Source organism: Gopherus flavomarginatus, chromosome 3 (assembly GCF_025201925.1).
Source record: "Gopherus flavomarginatus isolate rGopFla2 chromosome 3, rGopFla2.mat.asm, whole genome shotgun sequence".
Taxonomy (NCBI): Eukaryota; Metazoa; Chordata; order Testudines; family Testudinidae; genus Gopherus; species Gopherus flavomarginatus.
This window is the reverse complement of record NC_066619.1, coordinates 157,304,071-157,326,160: the sequence shown is the minus strand read 5'-3', so window position 1 is coordinate 157,326,160 and position 22,090 is coordinate 157,304,071. Positions and strand designations below refer to the sequence as shown.

Genomic DNA, 22,090 nt, shown 5'->3' with positions numbered 1-22,090 from the left:
CTATATATATAAACCACAACATTTTTACTTATATATAGAAAGGAGGAAGAGAAGAGTCAAGGACCTAGTTTTACCCTGTGTTTGGGAGACATTTGTATCCCATAAAACTTACTTAAACCCATTTGTTTTTGTAAGAGAAAACTAGTGGCATCTTTTGCATGCGTACAAAACATGGAGTTGGCTATGGCTATGTGAAACAGAAGGCGAAAGGCTTTCCCCCAATGCCCTCTATGTTGCTGAGTTGCTAGCTTGAGCAAAAACTGAAATGGAGATTTACAGTTATCCTTTGCATGTCTTGGTATTGCCTAGACCCTGAACAGTGCATGAGGGTACTGCTGTGCCCATTCAGACTCCCACTTGATTTACATGGGGCACCACATAGGTGTAGCAACAGGTTCACGTGCCAGTGACCGTGAGATCACAGCTTATATCAGCATACTCAATAAGCCAGAATTTGGCCCTTAACATGCATAACCACTTACAAACTGCTGCTCATTTAGCCTGCCCAATCAGGAGAGAAACTTAGAGCTTTCTAAGATACAGAGTCAAAACCAGACAACCAAATCCTAAAATAAGTATTTTTAGCCAATAAGCTTGTATTTATTTATTTATTTTATGAGCCATATCCTTCCCTCCATTCACTACCACAACTCACGGATGTCAGTGGGAGTTATATATACAGCCTGTGGCAGTACCACACGTAGTGAGAATGCAACTTGATGCTTCTCATACAACATCCCAGAAGTGAAGAATGCTTTTGTGGGATGTCAAAGATTTCTGTATTTGGTGTTTTCAAAGAAGTGAAAGCAGCACCATGTGTCAGACCTGACCAACTCTTACATATTTAGAGTTTCACACAGAATTATTATTATGTTTTGTTTTGTGGTTACACCTAGAGGCCAATCAAAAACCAGGTCCCAATTGTGCTAGGCACTGTACATGCACGTAACAAAGGGATAGTCCCTGCCCTAAATAGCACATAGTAATTTATGTCTACTTCCCAACTCTAATAGTTTTTTCAATCGGATGACTTTGCGGTTTGGCTTTTTTGTTATGAAGTTTCTTTGGTCTGATCAAGAACATGCTTTCGGAATGGCATGTGGAAAACTGTTTCTTTTTGCGGAACTCAAAAGAGGAAAACATGCCAAGTGTTTTAATTTGAACTAAAAACGTCAAACATTATTTTTCCAGTTCCAAATGCTTTTAGTGCTGTTCAACTAAGGGCCTGATCCAAAACCCATTGACTTCACTGGGATTTGGATCAGATGCTAAGAACATGTGATGTTCATGACTTATCCTTTGGTCCACGAGCATTTATAGAGATCATCCAAATCCATGTACTGCAACATTGCATATTGAATTTTCCATCTGTAACAGAAATCCAACAAATGTTCGTAAAAAGCAAAATCCTGTGGCTAGAGCTTTGAAGATCTGAATAACCTTTCAATATTCAGATCACTTTATAAAATAATCTGCACTTTCAACAATTACTACAATAACCAAGTTTATGCACAAAAGGTAAAGTTGGTCAGTATTAGCCATAAGTAGCAAAACTTTCCGGGACCAATTGCAAACTGAAGCTAATGACTTGATATTAAAACATCGAAGTAAAAACAATGCACAAAGAGGGCTGAAATCTCTCTGAACCTGTGTCTGAATTGCTGTCATAATTAGCAGCTAAATTTAAGAGAAGGCCAAAGCATCTGCTGCATTCAATTTCAATACTTAGTATCTGTTCCATAACCACGGTCAAATATAGATGGAAGAGTTACACTTCATATGAAGGGTACTTTAATAAAAGATTAATAATAAATGGTTATAGAATTGTGAAAGTCCAATAGATTGATAGGTTACTTATACCCATTTATCATCTTACCTCCTACTGATGTGATTATAACCATCACATATCACTCATGTCTGTAACATGCTTATAACATTAATCATTTATTAACTCCTTTACACAATATAATGCACCTTTAATACTAATGAACTCATCACATGCCAGAAATACAACTTGAATCATTGACTACATCTACTGATTTATTTCAATCTCTGTTTCAGCAATATTGGCACTTCAGATCATTACATCATACTGTGCGTGCATATTATTGCTAATAACCTGGCTTATTTAATCAAAGAGAGGGAACATGCTATTTGTGATAAGCTAGTTGTTACAGTCACAAGCAACTAACAGAAGGTGTGTTTGTGTGTGTGAGAGAAAGACTGAAGATTATATACCAACTGTAACTCTTGTTCTCTAAAGAGGTATTGCTGCTTCACACAGAGGCACACTTTAAGAACTGCATGCCTAGCAACACAGCCACAGATCCAGTTTCAATCACTACATGGTACTTGCATGCAATTTTATTGATTCCAACACCGCAGAGACTGAAGGTATAAAAACCCACCCAGCTCAGTTCTCCTCTTACCTCTCTCTATTAACAGCTGGCTCAGAAACAGAGGGTCAAAATGCCCATGTGGATGCAACGCATTTGGGGAACAAAAGTTGATAAGCAACTCCTGTTACTCCATCATGACACTGCCTCCGCACATCCCCACTACAGGAGACCAGTGCAGCTTGTGGCGACCTCTGTGAGGAGTTGGACTGAGAAGCCCTGCTGATTAAATAGTGATTGAAGCACTGCCTTCCTGAAACTAACAGCTGCTCTTGATGCCACGTTGAGAGATGATTTCTGCAGATATAGCCTGAACTCCAAGTACAAGCCCTACAGATTTCAGGCAAGGGTATATTGCAGATACGTGACAATGAAGCAGCTACACTTCTAGCTGAATGAGTCCTGAGGTGTTCAAACACAGGAATATTACCTAGTTCACAACATACTGGCATGCAACATCTTATCCACTTAGTCAAGATGTCTTTACTGTTAGTCTCTGAAGAGGGGATCATCATGGGGTAAGAGGATCCCCCTTTAAAAACTCTTTTGGCTCTGCGTTGACAATGTCATGAAAGAAAACGAGTCCTGAAATCATTGTTGCTTACAGATCAAACTTGTATATGTAACACACAGCCTGGCAGTCGAATTGTAATCTATGCTTTCTGAAATCTGTGCTATCAAATCTAGCTTTTCATAGAAATTACTTTGTGCACCTTGGAAGAAGTAGACAAGTTTTTACAACATGTTGATTCAGAAGTGCCACAATAGGAAGAACTCCTGACACAGATGTCTAGGTATTCTGATGGGTCTTTCAGACAAAAGTTAAACTGTTGCTACACACTGGCACAGGAATGGATACTCACTTTGTGGATGTTTAGTCTATGTGCCAGTTTAACACTGAGAGACCCTGGTCATTGGCGGGCGGGACTGAACCTGGGACCTCTGCAGCTTAGTTCATGAGCCTCTACTGCATGAGCTAAAAGCCAGCTGGCTGGTAGCTAAGGCTGTAGAGCAGACTCATGTTATCTCTCTCTCACTAAGTGGTCTCGGCAGAGCCGACGAGGGGCAGGGGGAGCCGGTACAAATTACTGGAGCCCGGCCATCCAGAAGGGGGCCCGGCTTCATCGACCCTGTTTAGCCGATCCGCCCTTGCTGAGGGGCCTGAAAAAATTTTTTCACTGGGGCCCAAACCCATTCTTGGTGGCCCTGGGTCTCGGTGCCACTAGATGGGACAGAACACCACACCTAGAGGTGTGTGGGTTACACCAAGTTACCACAAGAAGCTGTATATTTACCAGCACCACATGGTTTTACAGTCTAACTGTGCAAGTGCATGCAGTTACAAGGAGCAGCAAACGTGATCTACTGCCATAGAAACTCAGACAATCTCAATAACATGGAAATCTCTCTGCTTCTGGGAAATATCTCCCCATTTCTGGGGAACTCATTGAGAGATATGAAAGACTGGTTTTCATTCTGTACAGAGGATCATCGTGTTACTGCCACTGTAAGTAGTTTCATAGTAGAAGTTTGCATGGGACTATTCACTGACTTTTCAAAGAACTTAAATAAGTCTGTTTATAAACAGTCAAACTGATGCCTATGCTCTAAGGGACTGATCCAATTCCCACTGAAAATCAATGGAAGCCTTTCTGCAGATTTCAGTGTGTTTTGGATCAGCCCCTAGAAAAATGAAACTAAGCTAATATAGATTAAGATATAGGAGTTCATAGACCTGATGGAGGAAATGAAGTATCAGTCACAGCATATACTGCTAGACAGATGTAAGGCTGTGAGGAAGTGCTGAGCTGGTGGATCAGACCCACCAGGATCTATATTCTTCCTTCCAAGCAGTCAGTGAGGAGAGGAAGAGAAAAGAATCACTCTTTCCCGCCAGGCAACAAGCAGGTGCAGGCACTTTGAGCTATCAGAAGATCAGATAAGTATTCTGGCTAGCGATATACTACTTTATATAACAAGGGTTGCCAGATGTAAGTCTTGATATTTTCAATACCTCTATTATTTGTCTTCATCAAACAAGAATCATTTTGAACCATAGGATCTTCATGGCCATATTACCATAGGTGACCAGATGCCTCGATTTTATAGGGGTATTTTTCTTATATCGGCTCCTATTACCTGCCACCCCCATCCCAATTTTTCACACTTATTGTCTGGTCACCCTATATTACCATGAGTAGACAGTTGAGAAAACCAAGATGTTTTCAGTCCAACCACCATTTCAAGCTTCTATTTTTGCTTGTATTAAGTCTTGTGTATAGCTGTGCCTATAACATTTCTGTAGTAAGAAATGGTGCTAATGCAAGCAGATTCTCCCGGTATTGCTGAAATGTTATTACTTTGAATTCTTTCAGGTAGTCTGTGCAGGCATGGCTAGCCAGTATCTAAAATTCCCTGCACTCCAGAATCTAATGCATACTCTCTATATCGCACTTTCCACATGGCAAAGCAAAACGCTAGCTGTCAGGCCACCAGTGTGAAACATGTAGGCTGAGGATTTCCAAGGGCTCTAAAGAAACTGGGTGCCTAATCTCCACTGAAAGTTAAAGTGAGAAACCCAGCAGTAATTCACACAACACAGCATGAAATGCTTTCTCTCAGCTCATTCCATTGCTTCCATTTCCATGCTAGCTATTTGTACAAAGGTAAGAGGTTTCCTTGAGTGAAAGAACTAGAGCTATTTATGCAGTTTAGATATATCAAGTTCTGGGGGGTTTGGATGAACTCATTAGAAAAATATTTTTAAACAGTGCACTCCAACTTAAAGCCCATGCAGATGTCACACCTCACCAAAGTTGGTGCTTGTAGGAGAAATGGTAGGGTTTTTGCTTTTCCTTCACTGGTCCAGTGAGGAAGAGTTTTCAAGGTAGTTGATAGATTTATTTACTGATGAAACTAAGAGTTTTCAGGAGAACAATTCCATATACAAAACAACACTGGAAATAACGCTGTGTAGCCAGAGAGTTTTATGCAGTTGTACTCAATATTTGTCAAGCAGTAGAAGAAAAATTAGCAGGATGTACTGTTTTCTAAAATGCCTAATCTAAAATGCTCTAATTTAAACCCAGCAATCCACTGTCCCAAGTAGCAGTGGGAGATCATAAGAAGATAGAGATGCCCCAGTCACACCTTAGGTACTGGGGACCAGAGAAGAGTGATGTAGAGGAACTTCCTTGGTTCTATACCACCTATGGATTCTTGCAGAGGAATCTTGAGGAGGATCAGAACTATTAGATTTCCATTTGTTCTACACAAGCAGAGCAGTGCAAAGTAGCTGGATCCGACCTGAGAAAAGTCCCCACTGAGAGGCTTCCAAACTGAAGTTAGATTGAACAAACAGTAAAGGCAGCAGTGACCATGGTGGATCAGAGTGATGGAAGATAGACACTATCCAATGAGGTGGAGGGGAGAAGAGAGAAGTGGACAGAAAAGTAGGATCACAGATTTCTTGTTTCAAATTTATTTTTATAAATCTCTCCAAGTGGAATATTTTTTCCATGGTGATTACTATTGAATGGTTTGGGAGATAAGCAAGATTTCAGGAAGTATTTGAATAAAGATAGGACGTTTATTTGGGGTTCAAACCCGGATCTACTGAAGTCAATGGTAATGTTGCTATTGACTTCACATGTTGCACAATAAGATCATTGGTGCCTAAAAGGCCGGAGAGTTCTCCAAGCTTATAGTGCAGCATAGAGCATGTGTCTTTACACTAACATTAAAACCTCCCTATTGTCCCTGAATTAATTCCTCCATGTGCAACACGATGAACTTGGTTCATTTGAAAAAAGTTATCCTATGACTGGGATAATTACAAACTTCCAGGAAACTATTGTATAACACCACCAGGTTGAGCAGAGTGCAGTATTATGTAAGTATGCAGCACAGATGCTCTTAACCCACAGAAGTTATAAAAACAATCTAATGATCTAGCAACAAATTTATCATATACCACCTTTTCCTTTCAGTAAAGTAGTGAAGTTACCAAGAACAAACATCATACTATTGAGTTATTTAACCACCATTTTAATAACAAAATTGACTATTCACATTATTTCTTGTAACACTGTTTAGAAAGGCACTACTTTACCCTATAGGAAAGTAATCAGTGTAGGAAATGTCTTAAAGAATTCTATTTGATATCAGAAGAAGAAGAAAAAGCCAAAATGTTCGTCATCCACTAGCATTTTCTCTTTATATACTGTATACTTAAGGGGTCCAGTTATTTCTTTATTACAGTAAGATTAGCTATTCACGTGTAATACCAGAATTTTTAATCTGGAAGTAATTAATACAAATGTATCTTACTTCTGATATCTCTAAAGAATATCTATGTGGACAAGGCAGTATTGTATAATCATGCATAAGTGGTACTTCAGTTAACTTATAAACTACATCATGACTTGATCAAATTCCAGAGAGAGCCGTTGCTTTCATTTGTTTTCTTAATGCAAGTAAAATACAAATCAGTAAGGGGTTAAGATGAAGAATTACAGATTGTCCAAATGGACAGAAAGTGACGCAAAACAGAAAGGAAAAAGGCCAAGTATATGATATGATCAGGTATCCAAGTATCCACACAGCAGCATGCACTTTCATAACTCTAAGTAACAGATGGGGCAGGGCAAAAGATATAACAAATAAAGCCACATTCATGCCTAAGATTCTCCTGTTAGAGATTTTGTTTTCCAGTCTTTTGAGACTAGATCGGCTCTTCTGCCAAGAGATCCACCTCAAAGTCTTTACAAAGTAAAAACACTATCACATAAGAAAAAAAGAAAGAAAAAGAGTGGGCTCCTTGTCCATAACTTCCTGCAAAGACGCCTTCATACCACCAACCCCTCCCTTGTCTGCTGGAAGGATGCTATTTATGTAGTCCCCTTAAACTCCAGCAATCTTCGCCTCGGCTAGAGCTCATGTCACAGCTGCTCAGGGAACTACATTTCCCAGTAATCACATCCAGGGGTGGCAGGTTATATGGGCTCAAGGTGCTCGAGCACCAGGAATATTCAAGGGCTGGAGATGGGTTTTTCCCCTGGCCCTACCTGAAGTGAGCCCTGCCTCCCACCCTGCCTTGGAGCTTCCCTGCCTGAATTAAAACAAACAGCCTGTGCCTCTCTCCCTTCCTTGTGCTGCTGGCTGCTTCTGCCTAAGGCTATAGAGATCAGCAGCTGACAGCCTGTTGGAGCACCTCAGGAGGAGGAGGGGGAGGCAAGAGGGCGGAGGAGGCACGCATGTGCTTGGGAGCTCTCTCTCCCGCCCCCACCCCCACAGGCACCCACCTGGAAGAGACGCCAAGGGGGGTTCCAGCCAGAAGATGGACATCTGGGGTGGACCTCACTCACCTGAACAGCTGCTGGGGCTTCGGTGAGGTTTGACCCTGTGATCCACCCCCTCCCCCCGCAGCCCCCACTCCTGCCCCATGCTGGGCAAGGGGCAGCCCCATCCCCAGTGAGACAAGGGTGAGGGGCAGCAGGCTGCAGCAGGGGAGGAAGGAAGCCACATGTGCTGGCAGTTCCCCCTTCCCCCCAGCACCCACTCACTCACCTACCGCAGGGGAGATGGGAGAGGGGAGCTTCCTAGACCTGAGCAACTGGGGCTTGGATGAATTTTGTGACACCCTACCCTCACCAGCCACCACCCTGCAGTCCTCACTCCTGCCCCATGCTGGGCAAGCGGCAGTCCCATCCCCTATCCCCAGTGAGGTTTTGGTGAGGGGCAGCAGTAGGAGAGGCCACACGTGATGGCAACCCCCCATCCCGGTACCCACCATAGGGGAGGCGAGTGGGCTTTCTGAACCTGAGAGAGTCCCTAGGAGCATGTGCAGTGACCATGGTGCAGAGTGAGTGTGCTGCTGGGGGTGGGAGGGGAGAGAGAGGAGGGGTCCCTCCCCTGGAGCTTGCTGCTGCCAGTAAGCTGGGGGGAGTCCTCTCTGGCCCTAGCCCTGGGGCAGCCTGACTGCACCTCAAGTTCCTTATCCCCAGCCCTTCCCCACCCCAGAGCCTGCGCCCCCAGCACCCCAACCCTGAGCACCCTCCTGCACTGTGAACCCCTCATCCCCATCCCCACCCCAGAGCCCTCATTTGAGGGGGAAAACATGCAACTTAAATTTGGTGGTCAGTTTAGAGTATCATTGTGTTTAGAACAATACTTGATTATTTTACACCCTTTAAAGTATATAGTCGTATACAGGTGTTACAAAGTGGGAAAGTTCTTAATGTTTTCTCGGAATACTGTGTCGGTGCCTCAGTTTCCTCTATGCATTTTTCAAGGATCTAGATGGTGGGATAAGGGGGTGTGATTGTTGTAGAGCCCTAGAGTGCCAGTGTGATGCCGTCTGCACAGAGAATGGCCGAAACCCTGTCTCCGGGCAACTGATGGCCTGGGCCGCTCTCCTGCAAGGTGCCAGCTGAAGGTGTTGGAGAACAAAGAGGTCAGGTGGCCTCCTAATGCCTGGAAAAGAGACAAAGGCAGAGGAGGGAGTGTCAGTGCCTGTGCGGAATTCCGGGAAGCGCATGGTGTGGAAGCGGATGCTGGGATGCTTTGGAACTACTCCATACAAAGCCAGTCAGGACTCTAGGGGAGCCTCCTCTCTTTGAGCATACTGTCTCCAGGGCAGAAGCTTACACCTTCCTGGGTCTGACCTCGGAGCATTTAGCATGCCCTTCCACACCGTGCACTTTCCGCAGCGAGTCTGCCCAGGCAGGTCCTGGGGCAACCAGAGGTCCCTGCACTCCAACTCTGCAGTCAGACGTGACTCTCAGCCAGCTGTAAAACAGAAGGTTTATTAGACGACAGGATCACAAGCTTGTAGGTGCAGAAAACAGGGCCCCTCAGTCAGGTCCATCCTGGAGGATGGGGAGCCTAGACCCAAGTTCTGGGCCTCTCCCCATTTCCTCAGCCAGCTCCAAACTGACACTCCCTCCTCTAGCCTTTGTGTCTCTTCTGGACAAGGAGGCCACTTGATCTTTGTCCCCAACACCTTCAGTTGGCACCTTGCATGGGAAACTGAGGCACCCACACAGTATTCAGAGAAAACATTAAGAACATTCCCACTTTGTCACAACAAGTGCAACAAAATATAATACCATATATTGAAGCAGGCAAGTGCTGCTTCTGACTTTTCACTTTTAATTGACCCTTGTAATCTTGTGGTGCCGATGCATTGTAGCTTCATTTTATATCGGCTTACAGGGCAGGAGCGGGGGCGAGGGGGGCACCACCATTTTGGGCACCACCAAAAATTATACAAACCTGCCGCCTATGATCACATCTGCTTGATCTCAGGGAGAGACTGGCTGAGATGACTTTGTCTATGACTACTGAAGGGAGAGGAGTTGCAACCCATGCTACTCACAGAACCTTAGTCTTGGGCCCTAAAAATCAATCAGCAGTATGGGTTGTTCCCCCAAACCACCTCCCTGAGACCATATCTTCTCTCTCAGTGATCATGTCCCTGTCCCACAGGTATTGTTCCTGGCACAGGGACACTCGAGCCAAAGAAGTTTCCCCTATTCAAATCTTAAAGTGTGGATGTACCTGTTGCCAGGGTTGTAATAGAAAGAATAAATTAAAGATTGATGCATCGAGTATTATAATTGTTGCTGAAGTAACATCTCTTAAAAGGCATCTTTTCAAACTTCCTCAATCTTTTACATGAAATAGACAATACTAGAGATTGCACTCAAAAACAAAATTCATTTCAGCTCCTAACCATATTCCTGACCAGGATTTTGAAAGAAAGGTAATAGAGAGGTTCTGCCCACACATGCAATCTTAGCTTTTATAAAAATAACCCTTGAAATGTTGAAACATGATTTTTAGATATTTAGTTTGCTCTATACTATGCATCCAGCTAGAGGGAAAGTGATCAATAGAAATTGGCAGTTCCTCATATTAATTATGAGTCCTAGTTTATTAATTCCAAGATCTAAATATCTGGTGAAAAACGTCTGCGTTACCAGGTAAAATGGACTATATATATATATCCCCCTAACTAAGAGAGCTAAACCACAGTTTTTAAGTCTGATCTTCCATTAGCACATGGAGAGTGCATGTGTGTTGTTCTTATGAGCTTTAATGGCAGTTCTTATTATTTCCTAGCGCCCATTAGTGTGGTAACTGTCTTCTCCAAAGCACCTTTCTGTGTAAACCCCTTGTGCACTGATGGAAGAATAGCATGTCCAAAGATCAATTACCCATAACATTTGAAAAATCAATGTTCTAATAAAAGAGCAAGCTCTTGCCGTCTCTCTCTATACATAGATTTGTTAGTCTTGCCTTTTAACCTCATATGTCTTTGTACTTTGACTATGTTAGTTTACTACATGATGATGGACAGACCTATCATGGACTACCTAAGATTTATAATCTAGAAGGTAGAATTACGACATTACACTTGCCCAAATGCAAGATCTGTTATTGCTGGAAGTAACACCTACTAAAAGTACTGGCGCTGCAAAATAAAAGGAGAAAGGGGATTTTCAAAAGTGCTTAAGGAAGTTAGGTTCCCAAATTCCACTGAAATGCAGGAAGACCTGGGATCCTAACTCAGTTAGAGACCTCTGAGAAGTCCAAGCCTTAAAATCTGGGGTAAGTGATTTTTCTGCAAGAAACAAGTTACAGCCAACATCAACCTGGAGTTCCAAATTAATTTAATGTCAGCCCTGCTTTAGTCCAGTATATAATCAAGATGCAAGTGGGGAAATTGATACTGCTTAATCATTTGTTACACCAATTTTATAGCTGGATTCCCCTTATATGTCTATATTTTTTATTTATGTTTTTAAAATTTGGAGCTCTAAGGTATGTGTGGCCTTACAGCAACTTGACTCCAGCTCTTCCATGCCCTAATCTTCACACAAGTTTAAGAAATCATAAACTCTGACCTGCCCCACCCTGTACATTATGAAGACCATAAAAAATTATCAAGAGGGCTCCTTTCCCCATCCCACACTTTGGATGTTCTATTAAATGCATCCACTTACTTTTGCTGGGTTCTTTCAGAGAGCCTTGAAGCCTCTGCAGCCGCTTTCCTTGTTTCAAACTCTTCCCTTTTCAGGACCTCACCGCTCCCCCGGAATCCCAGCTCCACCAGCTGGCGAGCCATCTCCTCATTCTGAAGGAGCAAGGAAGAGCCAGCTGTTTCTCAGAAAAGAATAATTTAACCACCAACAACAAAAAAACTCTAGAAAAAAGGAATTTTTTTACTTCTAAAATTATAAGTTTACAAGCCAGGAACGAGCAAGGTACGGAAACATCACTTCAGGTTAGCATCCATCCCTTCTATCAGGGATTTTTCATTCCCTTATGTCTACACCATCCTCATTATAACTCCGTGAAAAGAATAGCCCCATGAAGCAGAACAGGAAATAAACTCTCCTGATGGGTAACTAAAGATTTCTAGTTGTGTTTAATCAATTTCTACAGTTAAAGAGCTGCTGATGCATTATTGAAAGCTTTGGGGAAAGACCTGCTATTTGGAGAAAACTCTGTTTATACATCATACTTTGCGCTGTTTTTTTAATTGCAATTATTTCTGCTATTAAAATATCATCTCTAGAGTGGAAAATTTCCCATCTCTGGGAAATGGCAAGGAGTTCAGTCCCCTAAACATATGGAAATCTCAGGATCTATGTAGCTCCCCAGCCATTTGCAGGGCAAGGAGAATTCAGGGGGCAGTGCCGGGTCTCTGCACAGCACCCTGAACACCACATTCCACCATAGCTACGAAGCTCTACATAGCTGGATGCCCAAAACTTCAGCTTGGAGTTGTTTGTAGCTGTATAAAGAAGAACTGAGCTGCAGATCTGATCATATGCAACTTGGGGGTGATTTACATTCAGAAAACCCAGTGGCTGCTCCCTCGATCCTTCATCTTCATCTCTAGCTTCCCAGGACTGTGGTACCAATATGAAGGGGTACTCAGAGAATTGAGGGCTAAGGGTAAAAATTCATCATAGCTGCTTTTCTCTCACTGAAAGTGTGTCCCCTAATTTGGTGCATTTTGCTGCTCCCTTTTCTGCAGAGCTTGCAACCCCATCAGCTCATCTATCCACAAGGTCTAGAAGGGAAAAGCTGTGAGGAAAGGGAAAGCATATATAGCCTGAATGTACAGTCCTTACACGGACAAAACTTCATTTAAGGCTGTAGGTTAAACCCAATGAGCACATACTTTTGTAAAACACAACAGTCACCATCCCACATCTGCTTCAGTATGTGTGGCCTCCTTTCCTTTAGTATGAGCATTGAAACAAAATACAAAAGTAAACTAATGCTTCCACCTAGTGGCAAGAGACCAGATCAATCTATCAACAGACAGTTCATATACTTGAGTCACAATTAGGGTGACCAGACAGCAAATGTGAAAAATCAGGACAGGGGGTGGGGGGGTAATAGGAGCCTTTATAAGAAAAATACCCAAAAATCGGGACTGTCCCTATAAAATCGGGACATCTGGTCACCCTAGTCATAATAGGTAAGAAGATACTTCCCTCTGTTCTGTGGTGCAGAGGGGAGGAAATCAAACAGAATTAGGGAGTAAAAGAGGAGAGAAGCAAAATATGGGGTGGAATCCCCCATGGAAGTTTGTGCTGCTCCTCACAATAACTTCTGAGCCACTGCTTCTTACCCCCTTTGGAGGGTGGTAGAAGAGTCTAGCTGTGGACCAGGAGGCTAGTGGCAGCACAGCCAGCCAGCTGACCTTCCTGTCAGGGGTAGGAGAGCTCAGCATACAGAGCACAGGAACAGGCACTCCATATGGGTGTTCCAGTGATTCTTGGGTTGGGTGTGTTGGTAGATCTCTGACTCTTCAGTGTTTGTGCTAATCCATCCCCTTGAGAGAATAACAGGTCCCAATTCCCACTTATGGAACTAATTGAGTTCTATATAAGTTTTTCTCCTCTTCTGCTACTTTTTATGTTAAAGGGAAGGGATGACACACAAAGCACTGGATGAGTACCTATATGAGTACTGGATGGTGTATTAAAATTCTGAAGACATAAAGAAGTTTAAAGATCTCAAATACATCAAACACTAAATTTTCATAAAGCACAAGCAAAAACCTGTGTGAAACCAGTAAATAATGTTTTAATACAGAGCTAGCAAGTCCTTTGACAATTTAACACTCACAGATTGAGTTTCTGCTTTCTGAAGCTCTGTATGATTGGCATCTTTATGCTCTGAAATACTAGTCTAGAAATAGTCAAGAACTGCCATTCAGTAATTGCTGCTACATGAGCTTTTTGTAATCCATGCTGAGTTTCTACTGGTTGACTTGGCCTTTTCCATGATATCATACCCTATTATCATTTCATATCATCATACCAGCAGCATGACACCACCTCATTTATTTTGCCAATCCTTCACTATATTAATTTGCTTGTAAGCTATAAGCCTGTTCCTAATCCTTTGCCTGTTTGTGTCTTTTAGACTTCTAAGTCCTAGAAGACAGGTTGTCTCTTATTTATGGCCACTTCCTGCCACGTTCAACTTTTAAGATATGCTCTTGCCCAGCCCAAAGTTATAGGCTTGATGTAGGAATTACTGGGGTGAAATTCTATAGCACATGTTGGGCAGGAGATCAGACAAAACCACCATAATGGTTTCTTCTGACCATAAAATAAATAAATCTTTGAGTGTGCAGGTAAACTGCTGCAACGGCAGAGCCCCACTGAAGTGAGTGGGACTCCAACAAGCACTGTGGCATGCCTGCAAGTTGTAGGCTGCAGGTTCTGTAGTTAGGCCTCAATCTTATTGGAAGACCATAGTGCAGATGTTGGATATTATCACCATCCCTGGTATGCTAATGAAATGCCATAACACAGTGGAGAAAAGATAGCATCAGGAGTAGCCTACAGCTTGCAAGACTTTCCTCATCTGTCTCATTTTATTAATTATTTGTATTATAGCACTGGGGAACCCTAGGCATGGACTTGGGCCCATTGTGCTAGGCACTGGACAAACACAGAACAAGGTGGCCCTTGCCCCATACAGCTTGCAATCAAAGTGTGAGATAACAGACAACGGATGGAGGGAGAAAGAGAGACCGAACAGGGAGTACAAGGAAACAATATAAGTCAGCATGGTAAGCTATGGGATCAGCAAACCAGCAGCTTAACTGTTAAGTTTTCGGAAGGCCTCTCATCTTCTTTCCTCAGCCACAGAACGTGGCTTCTCTATTGCCTGCAAGCAGCTAGGTCATTTTCAGGTTTGTCTCTTGTTTAACACAGCTAGCTCATGGTTTTATTGTGCTCTAAATTAGAGATTTAAAACATCCACTACACAGGAAAGCAGCCCAACGACTTACAAAGTGTTGATAGTTCAGCGCCAGGCAGGAGGCAGCAGTTTGAGGGATGGGGCATATCCTTTTGCATGAGCACCTAACAAACCCTGACAGGCAAACTGCAAAGGGAAATACCATGTTTGTCCTCCATCCCATTCACCATTGCCCACTTTTCAGAGATCAGGAAGCGCTGACAGGTTTTACTTTGATTTCAAAAGCTAAATGAGGATCAGTAGCTCTCTACCAAAAGGAAGTCTTGAAGCGATTGAGATTGGAGGCCTAAATCACTCTGGCCTTGTGAGAGGGTGGCTCTCCTTGTGGCATGGCCTTGCAGGCCTGCTGCCCTCTTACTTTCCCTCTTGCAATGGAACTGAGAACAAGCTACCTCCTGTGTGGGGCTTCAGTTATTAATTCCTTTAACAGAGTACAACCAACCCCCCCGCCCCCCAATCCTTCCTCATGAACCCATCAACTCCAACCCTTCTTGTGGCCATCGGGCTAATGTCAACAAGCATCCTCTCCCAAGTTCAGGAGGCCCCAGCCCTTCTCCCCAAGATGGGTTACCATTGGGAAAAAAATTCACACTCTTCAGATAAGGAAGCCACAGCTCTCCTGGAGCTGGACATGCTTCAGGCCAGCTAGAGCCCTCAATCAGTTTATTCCCAGCAGGCCCCTTCTTATTCACTCCTTTCACTTATCAGCTTGGTGAGGCAAAAAGGCTGCAGTCCTCGTCGTCCTTCTACTCCTGGAGTTTCTGAGAGCTTGTCTCTCTAGGAGCCAAGACCAGCTCGAGGCACCAGCAAAGCACGTGCTTGGGGCGGCACGATTCCAGGGACAGCATTCCGGGCAGTTGCGCTCTCGGAGGTTTTGGTGGGGTTTTTTTTTTTTGCTTGGACAGTTCTGCTCTCGGAGCTTGGGGTGGCAAAAATCCTAGAGCCAGCCCTGCTAGGAGCACCTCCCTGCAACTAAGCTCTGGAAACTTTGCAGTAACTGTCAACTGCCTAGATTGCTGGTTGGCAGCTAATTGCTTACTCGGTGTCCAAAACTGGCCTGTTCTCCTTAAAGGAGCCTGTAACGGGTAGGCCGGGCTCTGATTCCCCTTAAAGAAGCCAGGGTTTATCATCCAACTACAAAAGCATTGTATGGCAACAAATAGAGATGTTTGCCTACAGCTGCAAACCAAGATGAATCTGCGATAGGCCCCTTTGACAATTCCAGCCTAAATCATTCTACATGTGCACTGGACATAAGATTTCCTTTTCATGATTTTGTCTTATTCCCCTAAGAAATCAGTTTGCTGCTGTTTTACACACCAGAAAATGTTGCTGCACAAGTCAGCCCCAAAGTGTCGTCTCAGTTTCCAACTGCAGATAGATACCTGTATTTGGGGCCATACAATTCTTCTGTAGTTGGATGATAATCACGTTAAATGGAGAGCCCATACAAAACCAGTAACAAACAAACAAAAAACCCAACGTTCATAGCAAAGGATTTCTGGACCAGTTCAGCACCCTGAAGTTAGCCAGTGAATAAAACACTGTTTTGGATAATTCTGTCTCATGCTCAGCTTCACAGATAAAGAGGGTGGAAAGGCCATTCAAATTTGTCTTTTCATCCCGTCTCTACTTCACAAAACTGGACTTGACAAGCTTCAATACTGTCCTTAGTGCTTGTTTACACACACAAATTACATTGTTTTAACTATAACGGTACATAGTTAGTTGGTTCAATAACACCTCACCTCTAACAGGGATGCAATTACAATAGGAAGGTATTTTATACCAGTATTGCTTATACCTATATAGTAACGGCAATAAACTATACCTGTATAACGTACCAACATAAAGTGCCTCCACACTGGTAAAGGTAAAACACTACAGTCCTAACCACAATATTTAACCCGGTAAAAAAAAAACAGCACATTTAGACCAGGCCTGATGGAGCTATGCTAATAAGGGCATTTTCCTTTAAACAAAGTAATGAAGAAAAACTGCTATTTCAATGTTTTTGCCGAAAGCCATGTCTACACTGCAAACTTTTGCTGATATAGCTATGTCAGCAAGCGGTTGAGGAGATGTGACTTCGTAACCAACATAATTGTCCTGGCAAAAGCCCCTAGTGTAGATGCAGCTTATAGTCGCAAAACTACGCTTTTTGCTGGTATAGCTTACGTTGCTCAGAGAGGGAGAGATGAGAGTAAGCTATCCCTCCAAAAAGCACGGTCTTTATGGCATAAGCTGCGTCCACACTAGGGGCTTTTGCCAACAGAGTCAGTTGCCAGTTACATCCATGCTAGGAGTGCTTTGCCAGCAAAGTATACCGGCATACTGCTATACTGGCAAAGCATGCCTGGTGTTGACTTTGTCTTAAGATTCTCTTGGTCTGATGGGCACCCTAAAATGATGGTGAGATAGCATGGTACATGTATACAAGCTGCTGAAATCATTTCACCAAAGTGTTATTCTAGCATTTAGACTTGCAACCAACAAAAGACTGCAATTTTCCATCTCTATTGTACTGTACGTAACATTGGGGCTACACAAATTTTAGTATTTAATGCTTTATAATATTTATATGAAAGCACAGCCTGGCTTCCTTTACTGGTGATGATTTCAGAAACTAACTGCTAGAAGAACAAGAAACACAATCAGAAGTAGTATTGGTAAGTTCCTCACAATGACTTTGGAAAGTTTAATAAAACTACAAAATAAATTTGGGATTTAAAGAAGCTTTAGCTCCTCCTCTGTTTTTTTACTGCTCTAGCAGTATTGACATTTCCCACGGCAACATTAATAAACTTGCATACCTTTTATAAGAAACAAGAAAGCTGGGCATGAATGACTATGACATGTATCAAATACTGAAATACTCAGAAAGCAATTAAGGATTTCACAAAAGAGCTGCTATTGCTAACATCTCAGATAATGACTTCAAGGAAGTCACTGAAACATGATAGCACTACTGCTGACTTGGAAAGAGGATTCGTTTTTTCCACCAAACAGCTACTCAAAAAGCATTATGGCTCCTTCTCTACGGGAGGACATAATTTTTAATGATAGTGGAGATGCAGTTAGATTTAGTGTTTATCTGAAACAGACGATAAACAGGAATGATCCTTATGATGAATTCTCAAAGCAAATATGCCATTAATCAACAATAAAGGCAAAACCAGTCCAGTCAATGGTCCCTCATGTCCTTTCTACTTTGTATCTCAGTCAAGGGTGTGATATTTCTCCTGGAGAGGAGCTACTGGGTAGATTTATTAATTTTGCAATACATCTATTTTTTAACATTAGCTTCCCAGTGGAGCTCTTAACTCCCTGTTCCAGCTGAATTTATCTAATTCTTATCCTTCCATCTTATTTCTAGCACATTTCACTACTCATTCTCCCATTGCTCTTCCATTTTGGCTCCTAGACCACATCCTCCCCATTCTTGATTCTACCATGAAGTTACTTCCCTCCACCATATGTAATTCTCCCAAACCCATACGTTTTGACCTTATCCTTGGCTATCTATGGTACTTATAGGGCCCACGTTACCATATTATCTCAGCGCCTCAATCTTTTGATACATTTATCCTCAAAACACCTCTGTAAGGTAGAGAAGTGCTACACTGCCATTTTGCAGACAAATAACGGAGCACAGAAAAGCTAAGTGACTTGCCCAAGATAAGCTAGGAAGTGTGTGGGGGAAGCACAGAATTGAACCAATACCTCCTAGACTAGTGTCTTGGTCACTGTACCATTCTTCTCCAACTCAGCACCAGGGTACTAAGCACTCAGTAGTTTCGGAGAGTAAGTGTGGGAGGAGGAAGGGAAGAATGAACAAATGGAGAAAGTGAGCCATGCAGTGAAAATAGGAGAAAAAATAGAATACAGGAAAATAAACAAGGGAAATGCAAGAGAACATAATGCAAAAGGAAGGGATGCTGCTGCGACACGTAAAAAGGTTAATTTTTCCACAAGGAGAAATGCAGTGAAAAAAAATTATAGACCAAAAGGAGAAAGAAAGAAAGTGGAAAAGGAGGTCAAGAAAGATAACTTAAGAATAAACATGGCAGAGAATAAAACGGAAAAAATACATTGGGGAGATGACACACATAGTGGTGAGCTTTTGCGAAATACATTTAGTTAATACAAATTATTCCCCATGTTTTATTACAGTTCTCAGGAAGACATTCAACACCTCCAGCAATTTCAGAGGGATGCAGGAGTGATGCTGGAACACAGCCCCTGATGTCTCACCACTGAAGTGAATGGGAGTTTTGCCATTAACTTCCACAGCACAGAATCAGGCCCATATTTGTTCCGTAATAGGCTTAATTAAAATTAATGATGATCAGGAAATGAAGAGGAAAAATTGCTTCACTATTAAATTATCCTAATAACCAGTAATTCCCCACAGCCCACCAATTTGAAGTCCATTATTAAATTATGTATTTGCAGAATTCATAGAGAAACAAGGTAGGTGAGGTAATATCTTTTATTGGACAAACTTTTGTTGGCAAGAGTGACAAACTTTCAAGTTTAAACAGAGCTCTTCTTCAGGTCTGGCCCCGAAAGAGCTCTGTATAAGCTCAAAAGCTTGTCTCCCTCGCCAACAGAAGTTGATCCAGTAAAAAATATTACCTCACCCACCTTGTCTCTCTAATATCCTAGGAACAATACGGCTACAGCAACATGGCCAACAACAGACTTCCCATAGGCCGGGACAGCATAGGCAGATGCCTGGAATAAATATATAAGAAATAACTTAAAAGTAAACTTCAAATAAAACTCAACATCTATAACAAGCAACAATTTCTAAAATATAAAGGTAAAGTCACCTGCTGCAAATTTCTGTACTTGTTACTATTAACACCACAGATTGGGAAGTGAAAGAATTGTAGCCATCTAGTTTATACCTCGTTATTATATGTTCTTGTTTATATTTCCCATCTCAATGGGAGGTGGGAAAGAGACTCAGTGAAGCCAGTTTCACTTTTGTTTATAGTCAATTTCACACTGGGCTCCCTGGACACCCTAACCTAGTGATGCCAGCACTGAGGGGAAACATTTGATTAAAAATAATTGCAGCGGGGAAGGGGTGATGGGTGAGGGCTCTATGGGGCGGCTGCACGGGGGAAGGGTTTGAGGGGGGTTCCTGGGAGCCTGCATTGGTAGAAGGGCTGCAGGGGGCTGCGCTGGGGGAAGGGCTGGATGGAGGGCGAGCTGGCTGAGCCGATCAGTGCAGCCCCGGTGCCGGGCCAGGCCAGCGGAGGGCCGGGCAGGGCGGGACCGGCTGTGCCGTCTCGGGCCGCCCCGCGGCTGCTGCGCCCCCCGCCCACCTCCAGGTAGAACAGGTCCTGCGTGGTGATCTGCGAGTCCAAGTAATCCTCGTAGCTGTTGAACTGGGTGATGACGTGATCCAGGGCGGCCCCCGCGTCGTCCGCCTCCAGCGCCGCCATCCGCGCCGCAGGCCGGCGCGTCCCTAGCAACCGCCCAGGCCCCGCCCCCTGTGCGGGACCCCCGCAGCCTTGAGCGCCTGGCGCAGCGCGGTCTGTCCGGCCTGCGCCTGTGCAGTGTGGGGCAGCCGCCTCCAGTATATAACCTTGTACTCAGTGCTTAATTCGAGCCCTGGCCCCTGGGGGCTTGCTGGGTCCCTTATGAAAGTAAAAAAAATTGCTTGAGCCCTGGCACCGCTTTCATTACAAATTAAGCAGGGGTTATAGTACTGTGTATTACTTGCATATGTCTTTGGGCATCTGTGTAAACAGGAATAGGTGTAGATACATACTGATCACCCTTTGGGGGTAGTGCTGAGTCTCAAAAGTCGGCAGAAATTCCCCCCTCCCTCTAGGCCTAATCAAGTGTTTGGACTTTCTTCAAGCAACAGGCACAATTCTATAGCAGTTACACCTCACCATGTGTAGTTACTCATGCAAGTGGCATAAATATTAGCCCTCACCCTCTTTGTCTGAAAATGAAACAGAAAAGTATCAAGCCCAGCTACTCCACTCCACTAGTTTTCTGACCCTTATGAAATAAGAGTTTGGAACATGGATGTCAGATTTGCTGTGCCACTGAGGTCATCATGTGTTTTACATCATATGTTGAACAGCTGGTTTTGAGAAAGCATGCATCATCCCACTAGGCAAGTGTCTACTACAACAGGGGCTTGATCCTTCACCACTGAAATAGATTGGAACTTTGCCATTGACTGCAGTGGGTCTGACGTAGGAGCAGGAAGAGTCTCCATTCCAGGTTGGTATGAAACTAAGAGCTTTTGATGTTCACAAAACAAAAATGGAGGAGATCCACCCCACAATAGCCTGAGTGCTTAGGACACTTCCCTGGGATGAAGGAAACATGGGAGAATATCCCAAGCAAGTGTCCTAACCACCCAGACATTGGCTAATTCTGGGATGGGTTCTCTCTCCATCTCTGGTGGAGTTGTTTGATTTTGTATAAATAATTACATAAATTATTCATTGGAGCAGGGACTGGAACATGGGTCTGCAACATCTCAGCTGAGGGTGCTAGCTACGGGACTGTGGGGTCAAGCTCCTTTGGCCTGACAAATATTTAATTAATACAAAAGTGGAACAGCTCCAACAAACAATTAAAGGAGTCACACATCAGAATAGCCCATAGCCCAATGATAATGCTCAGCTACAACATAGAAGAGCTAGGTTCAAGTCCCCTCAGAAATACACAGAGTAGAGGTCTCCATAACTTCTGCATCCCAAATGAGGGCCAAAACCATTGATGTCTCTAGAACTTCCGTCCTGGAGCCTAAGAAACCTTCCTGGTGAAAGTTTAATCAAAATTGCCCCTTCAAAGGAAAGTTTCAGGTTTGATGAATTGGTATTTTCCAACAAAAAACTGTTTTGTCATCATGATTCCCAACCAGCTTTATGCAGGTGGTCAGACTAGATAATCATGTTGGTCTCTTTTGTCCTTAAAATATATGCATCTTCTTTCTTCTCTGACTGAAGCTGTCTCATTAAACAGAATTTTTTACATTAAAACCAAAGCATGCCCTTATTTAGGCCGCAGTTCCACAAAGCCAATAAGCACGTGCTTAAATCTAAGTATAATTCCACTAGCAAATGAACTATTTTGAATTGAAACAGGTGTAACAGTACACTTTGTATCAAAGCATCCAAGTCTTCAAACATATCTCAAGGACTATGAAGGGAATTCAAGATGGTACCCATGAGCAATTACCTTTGGCTGACTGGAAAGCTTTATGAGCCAGCAGTAGGTTTTGCCTTGTATAAACACTGACAATTCCTAAACAGTTTCTTTCTGGGGAAGAGGAGAGAGAAGATTCCTAAAACAGTCTCTAATCCCCACCTTGGCCAAGCAAAGATGGCTCCTAGCTGAGAGTCACAGATGTGTTTAGA

The 22,090-nt window shown here is 43.1% G+C and overlaps 1 protein-coding gene across 2 annotated transcripts in view; it reads right to left on the bottom strand.

The window, feature by feature from the left end:
- Nucleotides 1–20,159, bottom strand: part of CFAP299 (cilia and flagella associated protein 299) — a 443,463-nt gene extending 423,304 nt beyond the window's left edge. Inside the window, exons 1-2 of one of the 2 annotated variants that reach the window (XM_050945232.1) lie at nucleotides 20,030–20,159; nucleotides 11,405–11,535 (exon numbers count right to left, since the gene is read on the bottom strand). In XM_050945232.1, coding sequence (XP_050801189.1) covers nucleotides 11,405–11,535; nucleotides 20,030–20,149 — 251 coding nt within the window. In that variant the 5' untranslated portion in view covers nucleotides 20,150–20,159. Of the gene's footprint in view, nucleotides 1–11,404; nucleotides 11,536–19,528; nucleotides 19,786–20,029 lie in introns of those variants that run through there. The other variant, XM_050945233.1, reaches the window with a different exon arrangement.
- Nucleotides 20,160–22,090: the final 1,931 nt, after the last annotated feature.